The following is a 26,036-nucleotide window of genomic DNA, read 5'->3' as shown; positions in this document are numbered from 1 at the left end:
AACCATGAAAAAACCTCTAATTCCACTATAACCACTAAATATTTCTTAACTAAGCAAATGATCTGGGGTAAGATAATCTTTGACATCAGCAGATATACCTAAATCGTAAATCCATAAAGGTGTTGGGCGCTCTTTTTATGGCATCAGTAAGTCTAATCATAGTTTTGAGCTTTCGGAGACATTCTTCAACATATAATTTCAGAAATTTCCAAAGCTATGTCGAGTTTGCAATTTAATAACAGAAGTCTCTTACAAATATAAACTCTCAAACAACTTTCAAATAGCCCGATGAGAGATCTCTGCATTGGGCTATCTGAAATCTCTTGTTGGGCTATCTGAAAGTAGTTTCAATGAGAGATCTCTGCAATTAAGTAAACGGATCACTAACTTTAGTTTCAATGACTTTTAAAATCTAAAAACATTTTCCCACTCTCCCTCTCTCTTCATGATAACGATAATAGCAATTGAGGGACATCTCTGAGCTTTCTGCAATGTCTTCATATTGTAGTTGTTTTCACCCTCTTCTTACGTACAGAGAGAGAGAGAGATCTCTGCAATTAAGTAAACGGATTAATAACAATGACTTTTGAAATCTAAAAACATTCTTCACTCTTTATCCCTTTACGGGGCTCTCCTCATAATAGCAACTGAGGGACATCTCTCAGCTTTCTCTAATATCTTATTATTGTACATTGTTTTCAACCTCTTCTTACGTAATCTGAAGAAACTCTTTCGGCTTCCTTTGAATTTAGTGATCACTTGTTGTGATCTTTCAATCAAAGTGGTACTGTAAAGTAAGACACATCTTTAAGTACTTGACACTAATCTACAATACAAAGGTATTTCATTGGAGAGAGTTTAACTGCAATACCATCAGAGAGAGGTTTGGACAGAATTTAACTGCAATATCATCATGAACATATTTTAGGTTTTAATTTGGATGGCGATGCATTAAGCACTCATTACACGTTTGTCTGGAAAAAAAACCCACCAAACGTTGAAGCATCAGGACTTAATTTCATCAAAAGTATTATTGGTCTCCACCAGATATAAGTTTTATACTTTTAATGGTCTCCACCACTATGTTTTGATCATGAACTTAAAGTTCATATTTGATCATTTTCGAAGTTGCAAATATAGAAATCTTTTACTTTCTATAACTATGATATTTGTCTGTATGTATGTAGATATCTCTTATTTATTCTCCCTTTTATTTTTTCTTCATTCTTTTAATGTGGAAAGAGACAGGTGTTTAAGTAAAATATCTTAAACATATGATCAAGGTTTTTGTGAATTTTTGCAATAAACAAAAAGAAAAAACAAAATTTTTAATTTGTGCTATTTTAATTGTTGTTGTTTAACCTTGTCTATTAACAATTTATTAGTTACTGCAAAAAAAGTTCGAACAAATCATATTCACACAATTTTGTATTCATTTTTTTGATCGCGTGTTTTTAGTTGTTACTTGGCAAATTTTTCTTTTTTATCTATATTGTGGTTTGAAATTTAAGATATTCGAATATTAAACACTTAATACGATTTAATTACAAGTTGATGCGATTGCTATATAAGAAAAAATAACATTTTTAATAAAATGTGACATTTAGAAGAAAATTATTAAACAGAGCTGTAAGAAAATGTAATATTGGAATTTTTTATAGTCTGATAAACTGTAAACTATTCGTTGTTCTCGTAAACTATGGAGAGACCAGAAAAAGTTCTTCTAAATCTCTGGTACCATTTGCAGTAATTTAAAATTAGTTCAAGGTTTGTTTTGTAAACAAAACTTAATTATTTTGAGGCTAAAATTATTTACCTTTTTAAAAAGTAAAACCAACAGAAAAAGTATGTTATTTATATAAATACAAAATAATGTACATAAATTTATTTATTCACACAAAATTGTATATGATTTTAGTTTATAAATATGTATTCACAATTTAATTAAATAATAACAAAAATAAAATAACAGACACACTATTAAAATAAAAAAAAAACAAATAAACAAAAAACTTAAAACATGAATGGCATAATAAGTAACTATAACAATAACAATAATCACTTGCCTTTTTAGCAATAATAATAAATAATAAGAGAGAAAGAGAAAAAACTACAATTATTTTTATACCCTTCACCTTCGTGAGAAGGGTATATAAGTTTGTCATTCCGTTTGTAATTTCGATAATATAATTTTTCGACCCTATAAAGTATATATATGTCTGTATGTCTGTCTGTATGTTTGTTGAGGACCCCAGATATCGGTGAGATCCGAATCTTCAATAATTCTATTAGACATGCTTTCGGGAAGATCGCTATTTAAAATCAGCAAAATCGGTCCATAAATAACGGAGATATGAGCAAAAATCCGAGACAACCTCTGAAATTTTCACCAAAAACTGAGATTTTTTATTCAAAAACAAAATACATAATCATACGGTAAATTTTGTTATTGTACTATGTTTATAAAATCAAGGCAGAGCGAGAACAGCAGAGCAAGAGTAGCAGTGCGAGAGCAGCACTAGTGTGTTGTTATTGGCTAGAAACATGAAATTAATTATGTGAAGCCTTGCTTAAGTTAGAAGCCATAAAAGGGAACCTTTTGGTACTTTTTTGTTTTTTAAAAGGTACTTTTTGAATTTTCTATAATATTGAACCTAAAAATATGAAATTAAGTATGTGAATTAGGTGAGAACCCAAAAAAGGGAACTTTTTGGTACTTTTTCGTTTTTCAAAAGGTACTTTTTGAATATTCTATAATATTGAACCTAGGAACATTAAATTAAGTATGTAGATTCGGAATTAGTTGAGAACACATAAAATATAATTTTTTGGTACTTTTTCGTTTTTCAAAAGGTACTTTTTCAGTTTTCTATAATAATGAACCCAGAAACATAAAATTAAGTATGTAGAGTCGGAATTATGTGAGAACCGGAAAAAGTGAACTTTTTGATACTTTTTAGTTTTTCAAAAGGTACTTTTTGAGATTTCCATAATAATGAACTTAGAAACATGGAATTAAGTATGTAGAGACCGGATTAGGTACTTTTTGAATTTCCTATAATATTGAATCTAGAAACATGAAATTAAGTATGTTCAGCTCGAAGTAAGTGATATGAAAGACGAGTTTTTGATACCGACTTTTTAACACACCATGGTGAAGGGTATATAAGATTCGGCACAGCCGAATATAGTACTCTTACTTGTTTGTATACACTTCAATATTAATTCCAATAAAAAATGTTTTTGCTGATTGAATAAAAAGGTAAGAACAATTTAAAACAACTTCCTTTTGCACTAAAACAAGTAGATTTTTTATAATTATTTATGTTTAAAAAGACAACAATAATGAAAACTATAAACATTTTCAAAACTTAGTTAATAATTGAGTTTATTAAACATAACTGTACTTTTCATTGAATCTAGTTCATGTACTTTTGTTTTAATATTTATTCAATTATATTAATCATCCATTAACAAGTTTTACTCCAAAGTTTTCGTTGCCAAATTGAGACCTAAGCATTCTCGAGATTCGAAGAAAGAACAACATAGTATTTTGAATCCAAGATTCATCTGTCTCATATTAGCCCTCCCCCTACTTTTTAGAAAAAACTGACCATGTTGGTAGTTTCACAAATAGAGTGGTCCACCAAAGCCCCTATGTGTTACAACAGCCAGTGCTCGTGTCAATTTATATACATTACTAAACGAATCAAGTACAACACTTCGCTTAAGGTATCGTGCTATATAATTTATTTGAAATAGATTTCCCGCTGAAACGGAAAGTACTGATGCATGCCACTTGCAACCGCCAATACCCAATGACAACCCGCAAACATTAAAACTTATTAAATAACGAAGCTCCTTAGACCCACCCTTGAGATGAACCTATTTATACTCCAATAGCACTTAGTGATATTCATACATGGCTGCCCAAATTATATCACTGTCCCATATTTAACCGTCAACGTTCCCACGTCAATTGGATCACCGCTGTATCAACCGGAAGTTTTCTCTCCAGAGAAAAGCATCCAGTTACAGCCATCATGTAACAACAACAGCCTACCGTGGAAATAACATAAATTTACCTGATTGTATGGAAATGTAAATTCATGATAAAGCTCCAAAGAAAGGCATAAGAGAATTCCCCAAGTTATGCGGTAGCCAACAAATGATACTGGGAAACAAAATAGTTTGGACCTTTATGAAATTTATAAATAATTTATAAATGTAATTTATAAAAAAGAGTACATGCATTTTTTAGTGTCGGTCGATACCTATAAAGGTTTAACATTTGGTCGACCTCTTCTGCATAAAATGGCTCGTTAACAACAAGTCAAAGGGGACAATTGCACGAACGAAAGCTTTTCTAGTGTAAGTTCAGCAATAGAAGTACAAGTACAAAACGTTAATACTAAACGTATCAAGATCTCAATAAGCACACAAAAACAGAAGCGATAGCTCTCGAGTTCCTAAACTCGAAGATAAAGGAAAATTAACAAAAGTTTGGCAGATCGACCCAATATATAGCCGAAAAGATCTGAAAAATCTACCCACCCAACATCACGTCTGAACATTCTTCTGTTTTAGGAGAAGATCTTTCAGATGCTGGTTGGTTTTTTGGTTGGTTAACATAGTAGTTCATTGCGTGCAAACAATCAAGTAGAGTCGAAGGGAGAACCGCGAGAAATCTTAAGATATCATTATATATATCTCAGCAATATTGGATATAAAGTGGCCGCAAAGAAAGTGATTTTTCTTCCCGGCTATAGCAGGACATTCACAGAAAAGATCGTAGACCGGTTCATCCTTTTCGGTTCGTCTTTGCAACAGCGACAGTGTTAATTGAAGGGACAAGCCGACTTCCATGTCTGCCTTGATATATTCAGCCTATTTCAGATTGTGCTTAACGAATTCCAGAAAGTTTGTGTGACTGCTTCAATCATTTAATTTGTCAGTCTCTTACCTAAATATGTTCTCCAATTACTTTTCAAAACGACCATAAAATTTCTGTTTTTTTGCAAAAAAAAAAAAAAATGCCAAAACTGATCTGACGATTGATAAAGGACACACGAAAGACAAAAATTGAAGTAAAGATCTATTGATATAATTGATTCATAATTTCTCTGATACAAGGTCAGAAAGATATTGTAATTAATGTACTACATGTATGTAACTAATTACTTAAGTGATGTCAGAGTAATGACCTATTTTTCAAATAAAAAAATCAATTTTTTTATATTATTTTAACTTCAATTTTATCATTTCCTCCACAATAAGAATATTAATGAAAACTATTTATATTCCTAAATGTATTTTACAAAATCCATAGTATTCATTTGTAATCGATCACAAATATTGATCTTAAATGACAGTTGACTGTTAAGCTTACATGGCAACTAAGCGTAATAAGTTGTTTTTGTTTCCACTACATTTCATTAATGCTAATTTTTCTATTTGAAAATGAAGTGGTTTTTGACAGTTAAACAAATACGAGAAGAGTAAATAAAAGATTTAAAAGATTTAAGTATTTTTCTTAAGTAAATAAAATATTTAAAAATAGTTTTGTAAAATATTTTTACTGTTTAAAATTTATGTTATTAACCTATGTAAACTTTTACAAAGTTGTTTAAAGATTTATATAGTTTTTGTTTTAAGCCATAATCTATGTCTTGTGATAATGGTTTAAGAGTTCTTATGTGATTATGTGAATAGTTTTAGAGTTCTTGCTATTTATTTTGTAGCTTTTTCTAAAGACTTTTAAAACTAACAATGCCTACTATAGCATTCTTGACATTCAATTTAAACACTTAGCAACAGTTTTTTCTCAAATTTTCGTTCACATGCTTAATATGCACACAAAATTTTATTGTTTATCTACCTACAACTTAAATTGTCTATGTCACTTGAGTTCATATTATTGTCATTGCAATTTATGATTAAAGTGGTCATTAATTTGACTTATATTTCAACAAAACAAAAAATCTGTAAAAATAAATTTATAAAATAATAAGCATTTTTTTTTTGTTTAATAAATAAAACACAACAAAAATGAAGTAATATATAAAAAAAATATTAAAAATATTCCATTACGCTTTTATAATTTATTACTTCTATTACGATTAATACTTTGTTGTCATCTTCTTTTAATTGAAACATTTTAAATCAAATGTTAACTTTTCCACTGATGGCAGCGTGTTTGACATTTTAAAGCCTTAGCAAAAAAGTTACACATAAACATTTATTTTGTTTGAAATAAATAATATTTTATAACAACAACAAGTTAAATTAGTTTTATGATGTGATATAATTGTTTTTTAATTTTTGCAAATTGTAAAAAATATAAGACTGAATATAAATAATGAAATGTGGGGTAATAAATTTTGAAGGAATTATTTAATCTGTTTAATTTAAACTGTTGCTAGAGTCAAACATAATATTGATATTTATTCAATTCACAATCAAGTTGTATATTGTACCTACTAAAATGTTGAAAGAGTAATTGTGAACAGATTGTTGCAGCAAGTCTTAAATTTATGTTCTCAATTCAAAAAAAAAAAATCATAACAATGTCAAAAGACAAAAACATTAAAAAATCTTAAATTAATTAAACAAGAGAAAAAAACAAATAAATTTCTTTGAATTTAAAATTTTTTTTACTTAGTTTAGAATATATAGTCCGAACTATAATATATAGTCTGGACTGTAATATAAAACCTATTATGACAACTTAGCAATAACTAAATACAGGACTTTATAATGCAGATATTCTGGCCTACAGCCCAATCTCCAATCTCATCAATAGTTTAGTATATAATCTGGACTATAGTCTAGACAACAGCCTAGTGCATAGACTAAACTAAAATATAGCTAAGTATACAGTCCGGACTATAGTATATAGTCTGAACTATAGTTTAAAACCTATTATGACATCTTGGCAATAACTGGAGGTAGAACTTTATAATCTTAATAATCTCTATAGTAAGAAGTAACACTTTATCGGCGTTATAAAATCATATGATCTGGACAATAAACTAGTCTATAGTCTGCAATATATAGTGAATAAAGTCTGAACTATAGACTTATGTATTTATAGTCTAGTCCATAGTCTGAACTGTTGTCCTTTATCTTGTCAATAGTTTAGTCTTTCTATATACTACAATATAGTCTACCGTCTATACTATAGTCTTAAATACAGTATAGTCTAGTATATAATGAGGAATATAGTTTAAACTTGTAGTATATAGTCTTCTGTAGCCTATTATATAGTCTTCTCCACTGTCGAAAGTATAAACTATATACTAGTCTCTATTCTGTGTTATAGTCTAGTATATCGGCTCGACTATAGTATAGTTTAAAATCCTGGCAATTGTGTAAAATATAGCCAGGACTATAGTCTCAACAATAATTTAATCTACAGCCTATAATCTAGTCTTAAGATTGGGCTATAGTACATATAATATAGTCATTAGTCTGAAACGAAGTGAACTAGTCCTGACTATAATAGTCTAGCCTCTAATCTGTACTATAGTCTAATAATTAAACTATAGTCCAGACTTAAGACTATACTATAATAATACATCCCTATTTTTTCTCACATCTGAACGAAAAATCTCCAACAAGTTAATAAATAAATTTAAATTTAGTTTAATAGTTATAATAAAAAAAATCAAATGAAAACAAGTTCAATTTATTGCATGACTGTAAGTGTGTTATCATCATCAATGCAACACATGTAAATAATTTGTTTAAAAATTCTCAGAATTTCTAAAGGGGTATTGTTATGGAATTGTTTTTTTTTTATTAAAACAGACTTGGGTTAGACAGGTCCAAGGGAGTGCAATTGTTTTGCAAAAACAAATAAAGAATAACAACAACAATAAATATTACAAGTTTATTTCATACAATTCATCATAATAAATTATAAATTAATTAAAACAAAAAAAGACATTTAATAATAATTATTAACAATCAACTGGACTAAAGTTACAATTAAAAATGAGAGATTACTTTTTAAAAACTTTTCAAAAAGGGTGAATGTTAAAAAAATCGTTAGGAAATTACATTGTTTAAACAAAAAAAGTAATTTAAAATATATCTAATCATGTTGTCTTAAAGAAATTTGAATAACATAATTTTCTTTAAATTAATTAGCATTATAAGTTTATAATTCTAAGAATTTTTTTTAAGATCAAGTGTTTTTTGACATTATTCCTCCCACTTGGTTTAAAATTGATAATATGTGGCCGAAATATTTTATTTACAATATATATAACACAGCACATGTATGATATAATAAATTATTATACACATTATCATGTGTAAAACTATCATTTGAATTTTTAAATAAAAAAATTATATTTACACAAGAAAATTTATTTATAAATGAAAATTATCTTCATATGATTTTGAATACGGTCAAACGATTTAAAAAGTCTCATGACTGCCAAAAATGAAAATGAAAGGAAATTTTCTTTAGTTTATTGAAATGTTTGTGATGTCATGTACTACTAATTTTTTATTCCTTTTACTTTTTTAAAAATTTTTTATTCGAAACAAAATATTTTATTATAAAAACAATGTTTTGCATTGCTAAAAATATGTGAATTAAAGAAAATGTTAAGTAAATACTCTCAGTGTATTGAAATAACATTAATTAAAGAAAGCAACCTAAAGTTCTTCAAGAAAAGGGCAAAGTTAAAACAAGAGCAACTTTTCCCTTTTTCTACAAGAAAGCAAATTAAACATTTTTTATAACTGTAAAAATCGATGTCATATGATTTATTTAAAATTTAATATAAAATTATCAAAATTAAATTTGCTATTTAATCAAAATAAACACAGTTACCATTTCTTTATTATTTTAATCGTGAAAAAAAAGTTTTTTTATTGCATTTTATCAAAAGAATTAATCAAGGTTAATTCAATGACTCCTAAAAGTCTTAAAACAGAAATAATTTTTCTTTTGCTTTAATACCTTGACGCTAATTTTTAAATTAGCAAAAAACAAAATTCTTTTCGTCTATTTTGATAAATAATTTTGTAAAAAATATTGTCTATTTCGTAATAATATAATTTTAAATTTTACTAAAAAAATATTCTATAATTATTACTTATTAAAATATATTGACATCTATACAATTCTAATTTATTTATATATGCACTTCATTAACTTAGGACAGGTGAAAAAAGCTAGTTTTGTTTGTTTTTTTCTTTTTCGTTTGTGGTTGGCAACGCTATTTTAATTTGTTTATTTCTTGTTCGCTTTTATGTTCAACAATGACCAGTGTTGAACAAGTCCGTAACAACAGGCATTTAAAATTTGATTTGTTTGTGTGGAGTGTGTGTGTTTTTGTTTACATTTTATGTTGTGTGTTATTTTGTTATTGTTTTTAACGTTGTCTTTTATTTGTTTACACTTGTCTAAACAGCTGTTTAAAAAATGTGGGTGGGAGTTGTATTTTGACATTTGGTCGCGGGATTAAACAAAAATATTTGTATTTTGTAAAAAAAATAATAAGGGATATATAGTAGTTAAAATGTAAACAAATATTTAAGAAAAGGTAAATATTTTCCTACTGTAGGCTAGACTGAAGTCTAGACTATAGACCAGACTATAGACTAGACTATAAACTAGAATATAGACTAGACTATAAACTAGAATATAGACTAGACTATAAACCAGACTACATACTAGACTATTAACTATACTAAAGATTAGACTATACACTAGATTATAAACTATAATATAGACTAGACCATAGACTAGACTAGAATATAAAATAGACTAAAGATTAGACTATAGACTAGACTATAGACTGGACTATAGCCTATACTATAGCCTGGACTATAGACTAGACTATAGACTAGACTATAGAGTAGACTATAGACTAGACTATAGACTAGACTATAGACTAGACTATAGACTAGACTATAGACTAGACTATAGAGTAGACTAGACTATAGACTAGACTGTAGACTAGACTGTAGACTAGACTATAGACTAGACTTTAGACTAGACTTTAGACTAGACCTTAGACTAGACCTTAGACTAGACTATAGACTAGACTAGACTATAGACTAGACTATAGAATACACTATAGACTAGACTAGACTATAGACTAGACTATAGACTAGACTATAGACTATAGACTAGACTATAGACTAGACTATAGACTAGACTATAGACTAGACTATAGACTAGACTATAGACTAGACTATAGACTAGACTATAGACTAGACTATAGACTAGACTATAGACTAGACTATAGACTAGACTATAGACTAGACTATAGACTAGACTATAGACTAGACTATAGACTAGACTATAGACTAGACTATAGACTAGACTATAGACTAGACTATAGACTAGACTATAGACTAGACTATAGACTAGACTATAGACTAGACTATAGACTAGACTATAGACTAGACTATAGACTAGACTATAGACTAGACTATAGACTAGACTATAGACTAGACTATAGACTAGACTATAGACTAGACTATAGACTAGACTATAGACTAGACTATAGACTAGACTATAGACTAGACTATAGACTAGACTATAGACTAGACTATAGACTAGACTATAGACTAGACTATAGACTAGACTATAGACTGGACTATAGACTAGACTATAGACTAGACTATAGACTAGACTATAGACTAGACTATAGACTAGACTATAGACTAGACTATAGACTAGACTATAGACTAGACTATAGACTAGACTATAGACTAGACTATAGACTAGACTATAGACTAGACTATAGACTAGACTATAGACTAGACTATAGACTAGACTATAGACTAGACTATAGACTAGACTATAGACTAGACTATAGACTAGACTATAGACTAGACTATAGACTAGACTATAGACTAGACTATAGACTAGACTATAGACTAGACTATAGACTAGACTATAGACTAGACTATAGGCTAGACTATAGACTAGACTATAGACCAGACTATAGACTAGACTATAGACTAGACTATAGACTAGACTATAGACTAGACTATAGACTAGACTATAGACTAGACTATAGACTTGACTTTAGTCTAGACTTTAGACTGGACTATAGACTAGACTATAGACTAGACTATAGACTAGACTATAGACTAGACTATAGACTAGATTATAGACTAGACTATAGACTAGACTATAGACTAGACTATAGACTAGACTATAGACTAGACTATAGACTAGACTATAGACTAGACTATAGACTAGACTATAGACTAGACTATAGACTAGACTATAGACTAGACTATAGACTAGGCTATAGACTAGGCTTTAGACTAGACTGTAGAATGGAATGTAAACTAAACTATAGACTATACATTAGACTATAGACTAGACTATACATTAGACTATAGACTAGACTATACTATTGTTAAATAGCATTTACATCACAAATTTTATTTTTTGTTTTATTAAAAATATTAAATAAATAACAATAACCCTTTAAGCACCCTAATAAAATCATCAATTTTCTTTAAAGGTCACTACAAAGTCATTGTACTATTAAAACACTTTTATATCCATTTTAATTTTTTGAATTACTAGTGTATTCATATAAACATATTTTATCTATTTGAGGGGACAATTTTAAATTATTTTTTCAATACTCTACTAAACACCGCCGTTGTCAAAAAAACCAACAGTATACAACAAGTTAATAAATAGAAATTTAAGTTGAAAAAAAACATAAAAATTCGCACGTATAAATTAATTCTTGGAAATATCAAACATAAATAGTATTTAGATTGTGCTACTTTTTTGATTAATAGGTTTATATTTGTTAATTTTTTTTTTTTTTGGGTGTCTGTCTATCTCTTTTATTTTGAGCTTTTTTGTTGATTCTCCTATTTACAGTGTTTAAAAGGGGGATTATGCTCTCACTCTCCCCTTTTAGAAAAATGGCGGGTGTCTTTGTTATTTTTCTCCCATTATTTTGACACTTGTTTGTTATTGTTTTATGCAGGCATGAACAGAAACTTGTTTGATTTTTTTATTGTTTATTTTGCTGTATGCTACTGATTAAATAAAACCAAATAAATTGATATAAAAGGAAGAAAATAGTTATAGGTACACTTATGAATACATTTATTTGTAAAATAACTATTAATTGATTTTTTTATAAAAATATTTTTAATTCAAAAATGTTGACATTGATTGTTTGCTTTTTATTATATTTTTTTAAATTTTAAAAGTTTTTTTATTATTTTTATAATTATTGAATGCACTGTTGTGGTGATATCTTTATAAAATAAGGAAATTATATACATTTTAATACTTAATTATTTGAAAGTATGTATAAAGTTAATTTTTTATGTGCTTATTCATTTCTTTGCAGTTTTCATTATTTATTACTTGGAATTTTTTAAGACAAAACAATAAAAGCCCAAAAAAAAATACTTTAGAACCAAATTATTATTAAAATTAGTAAAATGGGGTTTTTAATAATAATATTTTTAAAGAAACCTCGTCACTAGTTTTAATATTACTTCAAAAAAAGAAAAAGTACCATTTAATAGGTTGCATTTTAAAATTACATAAAATCTACAAATTAGTTGGAAATCCTTGTTAAAAAAACCCAAAATGACAAACAAAATTTTTTGCATCAAATCTTGTTTTTTTTCAAATAATTAAAAATTTTTAATATTGAAAATTAGGTCTTTAACAATATTTTTGTTTTACACTTTTTTGTTATTTAGTTATGCTTGGCAACACTGACAACCTTTCTATTGACACCTAGTGTTGCCAATGTTTCTGATGTGGCAATCTAAAGTTTAGTCTATAGTCTATTCTAATGTCTATCCATAGTATATAGTTTCTTTTGTAGTCTAGCCTATAGTCTTGTCTATAGTCTAGTCTATAGCCTAGTCTATAGTCTAGTCTATAGTCTATAGTCTAGTCTATAGTCTAGTCTATAGTCTATAGCCTATAGTCTAGTCTATAGTCTAGTCTATAGTCTAGTCTATAGTCTAGTCTATAGCCTAAAGTCTAGTCTATAGTCTAGTCTAAAGTCTAGTCTATAGTCTAGTCTTTAGTCTAGTCTATAGTCTATTCTATAGTCTAGTCTATAGTCTAGTCTAGTTTAGTCTATTCTATAGTCTAGTCTATAGTCTAGTCTAGTTTAGTCTATAGTCTAGTCTATAGTCTAGACTATAGTCTAGTCTATAGTCTAGTCTAGTTTAGTCTATAGTCTACTCTATAGTCTAGTCTATAGTCTAGTCTATAGCCTAGTCTATAGTCTAGTCTATAGTCTAGTCTATAGTCTAGTCTATAGTCTATAGTCTAGTCTATAGTCTATAGTCTAGTCTATAGTCTATAGTCTAGTCTATAGTCTAGTCTATAGTCTAGTCTATAGTCTAGTCTATAGTCTAGTCTATAGTCTAGTCTATAGTCTAGTCTATAGTCTAGTCTATAGTCTAGTCTATAGTCTAGTCTATAGTCTAGTCTATAGTCTAGTCTATAGTCTAGTCTATAGTCTAGTCTATAGTCTAGTCTATAGTCTAGTCTATAGTCTAGTCTATAGTCTAGTCTATAGTCTAGTCTATAGTCTAGTCTATAGTCTAGTCTATAGTCTAGTCTATAGTCTAGTCTATAGTCTAGTCTAGTCTAGTCTATAGTCTATTCTATAGTCTAGTCTATAGTCTAGTCTATAGTCTAGTCTATAGTCTAGTCTATAGTCTAGTCTATAGTCTAGTCTATAGTCTAGTCTATAGTCTAGTCTATAGTCTAGTCTATAGTCTAGTCTATAGTCTAGTCTATAGTCTAGTCTATAGTCTAGTCTATAGTCTAGTCTATAGTCTAGTCTATAGTCTAGTCTATAGTCTAGTCTATAGTCTAGTCTATAGTCTAGTCTATAGTCTAGTCTATAGTCTAGTCTATAGTCTAGTCTATAGTCTAGTCTATAGTCTAGTCTATAGTCTAGTCTATAGTCTAGTCTATAGTCTAGTCTATAGTCTAGTCTATAGTCTAGTCTATAGTCTAGTCTATAGTCTAGTCTATAGTCTAGTCTATAGTCTAGTCTATAGTCTAGTCTATAGTCTAGTCTATAGTCTAGTCAGAGTCTAGTCTATAGTCTAGTATATAGTCTAGTTCATAGTCTTCTCTATAGTCTAGTCTAGTCTATAGTCTAGTCTATAGTCTAGTCTATTGTATAGTATGGTTTAACGGAGAATGGTGAAAAAATATTGGCAACAATGTTGACACCCAAAAGTTCTCTTCTGGCAACTTTCCATCTTTTTCTCTCACCCAAAAAAATACGACAATTAAAAGCAATATTAGAATATTAACTTTCGAAAACATTATCAATTGTTATTTTACAATATTACACGCTTACATCAAAAAATTAAAAAAGTTCATTGACTCAAATGTAGCATTTGATTACAAATAAATTATGATTTATTATATACAAATTGTTGTTAAAAATAAAAAAAAAATAACTTCAAACATTTTCCTGCTCTTTCGATCAACAACAATAAACAACAAAAATGTTTAATAAATTATCAAAAAATGTATTATCAGTAAGTTTTATGTGTTTGGAATTGTAAGTGAAAAATGAAGAAACCACAAAACCAAAATCCAACCAAAACTTAAACAAAATCTCAATAATAAGGAAACCATTATTCATATTATTCATTTCTCCCCTATAATATAACAAATCAAAATTTTTTATTTAAAATACCACAAAACAATTGCATTTTTTCTACTACATACATACATATATTGAATGACATTGTCGTTTTTTATGTTTATTTTTTATTATTTTTATTCACATTCATAGAATATTAATTTTAAAGTCTAGAAATCTTGAAATGCATTTTGTTCTGGCGTTATTTTTGATATTTATTATAAAAATACTTAAAGATTATTGTGTTTAAAGTATAACTTAAAGTAGAATCTGTGTACTGAATTGTTAGAATGAAATTTATTAAAATTTTTGTCATTAATTTTACTTTTTTTAATTTATGATAACATTTAATTCTTGATTTTTCAAATACAATGCCAAGAGTTTGCCTTTAATGGAGCTTTCAAATTAAAACGCAATTTATTAAATATAAATAAAGGGAGGAGGGCAAAAGCGGTTAAACCTTAAATAATATACAAAAAATTAAGTAATCATTTGATACTTTTACATTCCTGTTACCAGGATTAAGTAGTATTTTTTTGTTGCTAAATTCACATAAGTTTTCAAGTTAGAGTACATGCACCTAGTAAGAAAGATCTTCCATGTAGTTATTAACGATAGCCTGATGAGGGGAAATATGCACATTAATCGATCAAGTTTATTGTGTTGAATTCGGTAGGCAATCAAGCAACTAAGCCTAGAGCCAACATTTCCTGCCGTACGATAGTGACAATCGAACGAACCTAAATGATATAGCATATATATATCGCTTTTATAGTGTCAACAAGGATCTTACAGTAAAACAAGTATGAATTTATAGTCGGACATTGCCGACCATATGATACCCTACACTAGTCAGTATGTTAAAATTTTGATTTTTTTTAAATAAAGCATTTAATTTGTTTTATTGTGGAATATTTTTACTTATTGTTGACAAAAAAGAGAGATTTTCTACAAGAGGGCTCATAAGGGAGAAGGGGTAAATATGGGCCTATCCTTATAAATTTTGGTAGATGAATTTACGTCTACTACAAAGTCATTTATGTAGATTTTAATCGTTTCTTTCTGACTCGTTTTATAAGTAATTATAAGTTAATTTTGACCATCAAGTCATTTTCTGGAGGGGAGTCTGTATGGGGGCTAGGGTCAAATGAGGCCCGATCGCAATAAAAATTAGTATTGTCAATTATTGTTCTATAAAACTAATTTTTGCTGATTTTCGTTGACATTATAAAACATTTAACGTACTTATGAGCCTAAAGGCCCGATTCGGGGGGTACGGTTGTATGGGGGCTAGGAGAAATAGTGGACCGATTTCAACCATTTTCAATAGCGATCGTCCTTGAACCAAAAAAAGAGTATGTGCCAAATTTCATCAAATTATCTTGAAAATTGCGACCTGTAGCGTGCGCACAAGAATTACATGGACACACAGACAGACAGACGGACAGACGGACATAGCTAAATCGACTCAGAAAGTGATTCGGAGGCTATTGGTATACTTTAAGGTATTTTTGGGTGTTACAAACTTCAGCACAAACGCATAATACCCTCCCCACTATAGTTGTGTAGTTAAATGGAAATATTTGTACATGGTTCCTCCTGCCTATGTACACGTAATTTCTTCAACTACTTGTGTTATTTCAAATCTGATCATAACATTTATATACATACTCCAAGCACCATGTTTTCTTTGATGAGGTCTGGATCCAGGACAGAGCTTTTTAATTTTGTACAGAACTATTTTATTTAGATCTGCTATTGAATTCGATGGATTGCTTATTTTTGATTTAATTTATTTGAATTAATTCAAAATCAATTCAATTCAAATGAATTGGAAATGAATAGATATTAATTTGATAAATTCATTTGCAACTCATTTGGCAAATTCTTTTGAATTGGAAATGAAATTCATTTCAATTGATTCAAATTTAATTCAATTCTCGTTTTTGTAAAAGGAATTAATTCAAAATTAAGCCAATTCGTAAACGAATTATATTCAGAATGAATGATTCATTTACAGCTCTGGAACAAATTATTTCTGAAGAAACATGTACAAAGAAGGAATATTTATTAACATCACCTGCATAAGATCATCCGTCGTCATTGAAACCTATTGTCATCGACAACAGCACGGAACTTAACCTAAAATATAGACTTCCAGGCAATAGACCTTCGGGAAACTGGCCACCCGTAGTACCAGATTATGTGGTTCTATGGTTGGACCCCATGTCAAATAATTCCAAAGAATGAAAACAAACAAGTGACATCACTAGTTTACAGCGCCCCTACGGAAATTAAATTATTCCAAAGTAAGACGAGAGATATTGGTAGCACCTCTTATGTACACCAATATGAGGAAAGATCATCAAGGTAATATGTCCTTGGAGAAGTTCTCATGTTGAATTTCATAATTCGCACTCAGAATTACTACTTCAAATTAATCAGGAATCAAGTAATTCAGTTCGGAATTGGAATTGGTTGAATAACGAAAGAGTTCATTGCTTACAAGTAATTTAAGATATTTTTTTATATCATAGGTTTATTATTGAGCTGTTTTCAATCCCTAGGCCTTTAAATAAGCACTAATTAATATTTAACCAGCTCTACGAAATCCATTTGCACTTTCAGATCGTTAAAATGTGAGAATACCATGATCAAATTGTCGAATGAAGAGAGTGAAAAGATCAACAGTAAGCGCACTTCACACGATCACAGTTTATGTAGGTAAAGTCTAATGAAAAAGTAAAATTAAATTCCATAACAAAAAAGAGAACAAATGTTGTATGATTTATATTTTTTGTGTTTACCCGATTGGGATAAAACAATAACAAAGTAAGATGGAAACAGCTGTTTCACTTTTTTTGTATGTGTTTACATAAAAATACATCCCTGATCTAATGCGATCTGCATGTTTTTTTAATCATTTCAAAAAATGAATACAGAATGTTAAATTTTCCATTCGTAGTCTCTCTTAATGTGTGATGGTTTTATGACATATTGAGTTTAGGCGATTCCATCCGTATTCATCTATACAAAATTTTGACAGATCATACTTGTGTGATCGGGTAAAGCCGGCGTTAGCAATATGTGTGGTAAAGATGTCACTATTTAAAATATGCCCGTTTGTCCATTTAAGTCATAGTTATTTAGTCTATTTAAAAGAATCGTTATAACTGCTACCATTTGCCATTCCGAAATATTTATACTTGAAATATTTATATTGATATAAGAAATATTATTTTTTCGCATATATGAGGAATATGAGGAAGTTTTGACCAAAATTCCTAATCGTTAATAACCATATTATTACTTTCATTTAATGCAAAAACTAGACAAAAAATGAAGAAAAAAAACAACTTACATAAAATCTTCAATATCTACAATTTGTGTAAATTGGCAGGGCTCTTGATTGCTGTAGGGTCCATAGCCATAGCAATACGCATACGTCCAAGGTTGATTACCTTGACAGGGTATTGATGGTGCACGAGCAACCAACGATTGCTGATTAAGCTGTTGCTGCAAATATTGTGGATGCTGTTGTAGCGGCAGCTGATTTTGATGTAAATTATAGTAATTATTTAGCATACGAGATGGAGGAGGGGGTTGAAAATTATACTGTTGAGTTACAACAGGTTGTTGGGGAGCAGCAGTGGGGTTATACAAAACAAGTTGTTGTTGATTTTGAGCTTGTTGTGGTGTATTAATAAAATTGGTGTGGTGTTGGTGGTTGTTATTAATAAAATTTGATCTTTGATAAGCAAATTGTTGTTGTTGTTGCTGTTGAAACTGTTGTGGATTATTATTATTTTGAGGAAAAGTCGTAGAAGAATTTACAAAGTTGTTGTTATTTGCATAAGCACTTGGATTATGTTGATTAAAATTCATTGAATTTACCGAAACATTAGAATTTATTTGATATGATAAGCTGCTGTCATTAGTATTATTGTTGTTGTTGTAGTTATTATTAAAATTAACACTATCCTCATTGTAGGAGGAAAAATTTCGATAATTATTTGCAACATTTAATTGAGAATTTTCATAAAACTCATTAGTGGTGGCATATTGTTGAGTTTGCTGTGTTTGCAATAGACTTTCACTACAACCACTAGTATTAGGGCAAAAACCACCTTCACCACAACCGCCACTGGGGAAATTTCCACCAATGGCGCTAACATTACAATCACTATAAACTTCATCATAAAATTCATTTCGATCATTTTGTGGAATATAACTATTATTCCAATCACCACAAGAACTAAACATATTGCCAATTATTTATATTCTTATTATTATTATTAATTTTTAATATTTTGTTATTATTTTTTTTATAATTTAAATTTCAAGAACGTATTTTCCATACACTTGATAAGAAGAGACTTAATCTTATTTGTTTTTATTAAATATTTCAACACCGAGATGTCTACAACATTTCCCGCTTCACCGAAAAAGCTTCGTAGTTGGCGTTCACTTTGAAATCAGTTTGTAAATAGTATGTTTCGAATAGAATTTTACAACACCGTTTGAGCGACTTCCGTAAGGCCCGTAAAGTCGTCCATTCGCAACGACACTACAAATTTCAAATGAGCAAAAATTTCTTTCGACCAAGAAAAAAAACAAAATACAATTACTACTTATTTATTAAATAAAAATATAACTAACAAATAAAATATATAGCAACAAAATTATAAATAATTCCTCATGTTCAGACAACAAAAAAAAAATTATAAAAACAATATCAGCTTTTCGACAAAAAGTTCTCAAAAAGTTAGTAGTAGAGGTATGGCAGGTCTAGAAAGAGATTATGTGGTCAAATAATAAGTGTAAAAACACGAAAAAGGAATTATTCTCCAAACTGTTAAATGTGATATAATAACCGAGAGAACAAGAACAAAACAAGTGAAAATATACAAAAACACAAATCAAAGTTTTCTTTAGTTAGTTTTGTTTTATCAGTTAAAACCTTAAAGAGCTACACACCATCAACGAAACTGATAAGATAATTAAGCTCATTAGAATGTCGAAAAATAAATAACGAAAGATTTCAACGAATTTCGAATACTCTAAATGACCTAAATCTACAGACAGAATCATTGACATCCATGACAAGCGATTTGTCAGAAGAGAGAGAAAGGACAAAACTTTCGATACATCCATTTTAACCTGTTATATACAAAGACGAGATTTTTACTTTCGTTATTTTCCCCCAGGGGAAAGAGGTGCTACCAATTGTCTGCCGCTACTGACCACTCCCCCCCACCGGGCATGCATCTTTGACACTCATCAAAGATACATGCCCGGTGAAGGGGATAGGTCAGTGTATTGCACTCCGGGGGTAGATAGGTGCTACCAATACCTTCCTGGTGTTGACAATTTACTGCCTGGCCTATTCCTATTCCATAAATTGAAAATAGGTCGAACCACGGCACCACATAAACTGGTACTACGAGTGGCCAGTTGCTCGCAGGACTATGTCCTGGCTGGTCAGTTGGTTGAGGTTCCTTCAGGATCCACGTAGTGGCTGTGGTTAAAAGACTGACATACGTTGGTTGCTTGGTTAAAAGACTGATATACGTTGAATATGATTTTCATGATACATTTCTGCTATCGTTCCTAGATGCTGGAGCGGTACGAATTACAGAGCATGACTGTGGATTAATAAAATGTTGGATTTGAGCTAAAAATGAAAATATTGGGTATACGAGGTGGAGTTTTCTGAAATTTCTGATGTTTTACTACATGCATTCTATAGAGAGAATGGAGTAACTGATTGATTTGACGGATGGAGTGGCGGAGTGGAAGGATGGACGCGGTGAAAGGTCGTCACTTCCCTCTCATTGATTTATTTGGCGATTTTCCTACATGGAAAGTTGAGTGTATGCTCAACTTATCACAGTGGGTCTCTGTACCTACTGTAATAAAGTTTTTCAATTAATATGATCCATGTTTCGGACTACCAATTACGTCCTTCTAGGTGCTATTGCCGAAACAACAGAGCCATAGTAGTGTGGTTGGGCGACATTATGTCGGGATAGATTGAGCTTTCTTATGACAACTGTCTTTCCTCAACGTGACTACTATGGCAAGAGATTAGATAGCTCGAGTACTTGAGCAAAGTGTTTGTACATGGACCGGTATATCCGTGTACAAAAATTGCAACCTGCGTGTAATAAACACAAAGGGGCAGTGGTGAGTTGATTACTCACCCAGTGGTTGAAAAAGTACCACCGTGAGATAGGGCAACATGCCAGATACTCACGTAAAGCACTTCGACTTCGTGTCCGCCGCTACTCTCCCCGGGCATGTTATTTAATAAAAGACCCCATCTTGATGTGATTGCAATCCCGGGAAAAAGACATGCTAACAGGATCCCTAGTCTGTCAGCACTACAAAGTGGTGATATTATTTCACTCCTCGGGCATTCCTTATTTTGATTTGACATAGAGCCGAACCAGAGAACCACATATTCTGCAACTACGACTTTTTTTGGCTGTTCAGTTCTTTCGGGTGCAGTGGCTGTGATTTAAACACAAATTAGCGAGAAGTGTATGTCGCAGTTAAACAACTGATGCACGGTGAAATCTACTTTTCGGGATATTTTCGGCACAAAATATATCCCACAGAGAAGTAACTGTAGGACTAAGAGTAAGAAATAAGAAATGATTTCGTCTAACATCGACATTAAACTAATGCTGATCAAATGTGTCCTCGATCTTTACTTGAAATAATCTGATATTGGATCGAACCAGAAAACCACATAATTTGGTACGACGGGATCGAAAGTCTTATCTTGGTTATTGGCGAGCTTTTATCGGTATGCTTTGGTTTAAGCTTAAATATTCGGAAAGAGAATGATGGTTAAACGATAAATACACGATAAAAGCAATAATTCGAGATAATATCGATGAAGTTGCCCAGGCAATAATTAAGTTAAAGGAGAACTTTATTACCCGTATACTTCGAGTGAGTGTGTCGGATGAATGAAAAGCATGCTGAGTTAAATGGTGTTAAATTTAAGGTACTTCATACAGGTGATAACACTGAATTCTTCTGCTTAAGAATTAATCAGAGATCGTGAAAAAAATGTGTTTAAAATGTTTTCTCCCTCGATTGCTTTGGTGCACTAAAGTTAGGATTGTCTGCGGCTTTCACATTATAATTTCCAATTTCACACGTAATAGTCTATAAATAGTGTATTTTACAATTCTTCTCTTACCGCTGTTAATTTCAATTAAAAACATTTTCATATGAGATATTTTTTATCAATTCTCCTGACAAGCTATATCATGCTAATGACGAGTCATTCCCGCGATGTCCCAGCAAATTTACTACGAATAATTTATAAAGACAACCTTGAACTGAACGAGAAATGATTTGAGAATACATTTTGAAACGTCTTGTATAACTTTAAATATTTTACATATTAGTCCAAAATAGAAAATATATATAAAATCTTTACCTAAAAAGGAAAAATTTTAAAGATATAAAGAATGAAGATGTCATCAATAAAGGAAAATGTAAAAAAATTATATTTAATATTTTTTTTAATAATTTCGCTGGGTGTCTTTCATAGACTGCAATAAAGACAAAATTTTTAAATATTTATGTCGTATTGTATGTAAAAATAATAATAATATTATTATTTATTATAAATAAAATAATATATTTAAAATATCACATGTTGTGATAAGAATACGAAGAGTACGAACATGTTAAATAACGAATAAATACATTAGACATTTATTTTTGTCTATTTTTTTGTTGTTTTTTATTTAACAACAAAATATACAATTTGTACAAAACTTAGGTTGTTGTTGCTAGATTTTCTAATCAAAAGCCTAAACAACTTTTACATAAATTTCTTCTTATGGTGAAATTAATTATAAACATAAATTAAACTAACAAATAAAAAATATTCTTTAATATTAGAAAAATATTTATAATTTTTGTTATAGAAAATTTATGGTTTATTGATAAAAATATTTTCTTTTTATATAGAAAGCTTAAAACATGTGTTTTTGTATTAATGTTTTCTCTGATAATTTTTAGCTTTTACCAACAATTTTCTATGAGTGTAAAAAAAATATTTTTTTTACAAAAATACTATGACACTTGTAGTAAAAAATGACAATATGTAAATTTATATATATAGACTGTTTAAATATGGCAAACTAAATATACTTAACCTATATTAAAGGAATCCTTTATTTGACTAATGGGCAATTCCATGAAAAGATAAAACACGACTGAAAAAATAAAACCATTATAACTTCTGCATTTTTGAACATAATTCAGCAAAAATTAGTATATGATCTTTTGTAGGACCAAAGACAAAGACTGTTGAAAATTTTTGAAATCGGTCAATTTTTATTGATCTTCATAACGATTGGACCTCATTTGACCCTATTTCCATTCAAAGTTTAATTTAAGAAAAACACAAAGAAAGTATTCTTGAAATGGAACATTTTACAAAATCTATATTACTCTGAAGGCGAATGTCACATACAATCGTAGGGAATTGCCCAAATACCAACTTTGTTGGAAACATATGAAATACACAAAAAACAAAACAATTTGTTTTAGAAAAATTAAAAAATATGCAATAAAAATGTTGGAAATATGCAAAATATATGCAATTTAAAGCAAAATATGCATTTATAACAAAATATGCAACAACAACTCGATGCCATTTTGTAGACAATTCTTTGATTCAAAAAGAAAAGTAGTTAAAAGTTATTTTGAGTGACTGACTACAAACATGCATTTGCATAGAAATCCTTGCCATTGTACAACAAATTCTAAATCTAAAGATAATTGATACAAATCATTTACTATATTTTTCAATGATAAAAATAGAATGCTTTCTGTGTTTGCAATGAGTAAAACAGATAGTTCTTTAAAGACCTATTTATGTAGAATTTTCCGAAGGGAACCTTATGTAAATGATATGTTAAATCGTAGACAAATATTACCCATTTTCTATACCAAACAAAAAAATATTTGTTTTAGATTTCAATTCTCTAGCTCGTCCTTTCGTGTTTTCAACATACAGACAGGCGGATGGACGACTACGTCTTTTTAGAATCTAATAAGGACTCAATATTTCGATGTTGTTGTTACAAACGGAATGACAAATACAATACACACTTATCTTTTTTGATGGTAAGTATAAGATATGTTTAGGAGCTGATGAAATGCGCATATATACTTAAGTTAAACATCGTATACATATATCATTATAAAAGCCTCAGCTTCCACTTTGAAATCTAGTAAGAAATTTAAAATAGGTTGAGTTCAATCTCAAGGTTACTGGCTTATAAGTGCTTTAATGTACGCAATCCATTTTTTACCCGTATTTTAAGATTTTGGAGGTGTTTGGCAAGTTTTATTTATATTTTTTAAATTATTCGAATAAATTTTTAAAATTTAGTCGACTACTCCCTATTGAATATCCTAGTAGTTTCCCTTATATTCCTTAAGATATTTCGTTTTATTTAAACCACAACAAGTAATAACTTTAAGCAGAAGCTAATTGACGCTCTCTTAGTGTAAGAAACTGATTAAAGTACTTAATAGTCTTTTAAGGGTCAATAGATCTCGAGAAATTAAATGTCATAATATATCAAATAGATCTTGAAAGTCATTAAACATCACTTTCACAGAAGATAGAAAAAATCACTTAATAAACCTTTTGAAGATGTGATAAATGTAATTCTTTTGGAAGTACTTCGGTTTTTTTCGCTGGCGTTTATAAATAAATACACAATTGTCCTATTCACAATCGATATTGTATTGTTGTATCGTAGTACGTCGTATTTTGTATTACTTCTTTAATTTGTTTGAAATATTTTTATGTGATTACTAGAAGGGACTTTAATACTTTTAAATCCGTTTTGGGATTTTTAAATTTTTTAATGACAAAAAATTCTAAGAATTAAAAAAAAAAACAAAAAATTAACATTTAAAAAGAAATTTGTAAAAATTAAAATTTAATATTATACTAACTTAATAAAACCACAAAAAAAAAACACAAAAGCAATAAACAAATTATTTAAATTATTTTTTTTTCACATGATCCATATTTCAGAAAGAGATTGAAAAAAGATCAAACACGTTTTATTGGACACTGTATGTGAAACAATATAAAGTAGATCTTATACTAGTGTTTGTGCACAAGTTTATAATTGTTATTGTTTTTAGTATTTTAATTTATATTTATTTTCTCTCTGTTTGGAAAAAAATAAAGTAGACAGCTTAGCCTAATATTCGCCAAAAAAAAACAATTGAAAATTTATTTTACAATAAATTTACAAATAGTTCTCATCTATATGTTAAATATTTCCTTTCTTATACCCCACATTTCGCAATGACTGTCTTCATCTAATGATTTTATCTATTTGAGTTAAGAATAAACTACACAGAGGAAAAATACCGGTAAAAAACTTAAATAACAACAAGTTATAATTTTGTCAATAATCGTTGCAATTTTGACAACACATCGTTGTCATTGCAACTACGCATTATAGTCATTTTGATTTCGTTGTGATTTCCAAAACGCAATGTTAAGTTTGATAACACAGTGTTGTCACATTGGTAATATGTATTTTTTTGTTGTTTTGAAAATGTCTTGTATTTTTATTATTTCGTTGTTAATATGACAACTATCCGTACATACTTTAACAACGGATTTTATTGTACAATTATGAACATTTTGGTGTCAATTTGGTACCAAGCTTATATAATTTTAAACGTATTTTGTTCTCTGTTTATGTAAGATAACATAGTTTGCCCATTATTATTTTCTTTATAAGAAACTACTGATATTAGATCATTTGGGGTGTGTAAAATAAAGCATTATGGTTTTATCTAAAAAGATACATTTAATGCCTTTAAAACTGCTGGGTAGTTTAAGATATTCAAATATGTATTCATACTCTTTGTACTCGTAATAAATTATGATCATTGTATTATTGCCAAACAGATGTTGGATAAATTTTTAACACTCGATATTTTTTTTTTTTTAAATTTCGTATAAACAAACAAGTGTTTGAACTAAGCAAAAATATATTAACGGAAAATTACAGAGAGTAATAATTTTATATTATAAAACAAAACTATGTATAATAAACAGCAAACAGAAAACCTTTTTTAAAAGTGCAAGCAAAACGTTTTTGTTGTCTTTAAAAAGAAACTTAATCGAAATATTTTTATTTTTATTCAAAATTTATGATTTATTATAAAACTTAAATATAAATTAAAAACCAAAAACAGAAAACTATTAAAAAAAGGAGGCAACGCTATAAATTTTATTTAACCCATATTATTTTCTGACACGGGTGAATGCACACACACGTCTTTAAGTAATACGATGCGTTTTCTTTCGTTTTATCAGTT

At 29.2% G+C, this 26,036-nt stretch overlaps 1 protein-coding gene across 5 annotated transcripts in view; it reads right to left on the bottom strand.

The window, feature by feature from the left end:
• The window catches only part of LOC111680930 (protein similar), a 206,076-nt gene that overhangs the window by 166,478 nt on the left and 13,562 nt on the right, over positions 1–26,036 (bottom strand). Inside the window, exon 1 of one of the 5 annotated variants that reach the window (XM_046948396.1) lies at positions 18,007–18,923. The exons of the other annotated variants lie outside the window; for them this stretch is intronic. Within the exon in view, the coding sequence (XP_046804352.1) occupies positions 18,007–18,908 (902 nt within the window). The 5' untranslated portion in view covers positions 18,909–18,923. Of the gene's footprint in view, positions 1–18,006; positions 18,924–26,036 lie in introns of those variants that run through there. 5 annotated transcript variants of the gene reach the window in all.

The sequence above is a fragment of the Lucilia cuprina genome, chromosome 4, assembly GCF_022045245.1.
Source record: "Lucilia cuprina isolate Lc7/37 chromosome 4, ASM2204524v1, whole genome shotgun sequence".
NCBI classification, from domain to species: domain Eukaryota; kingdom Metazoa; phylum Arthropoda; class Insecta; order Diptera; family Calliphoridae; genus Lucilia; species Lucilia cuprina.
This window is presented reverse-complemented; position numbering and strand designations above follow the sequence as displayed.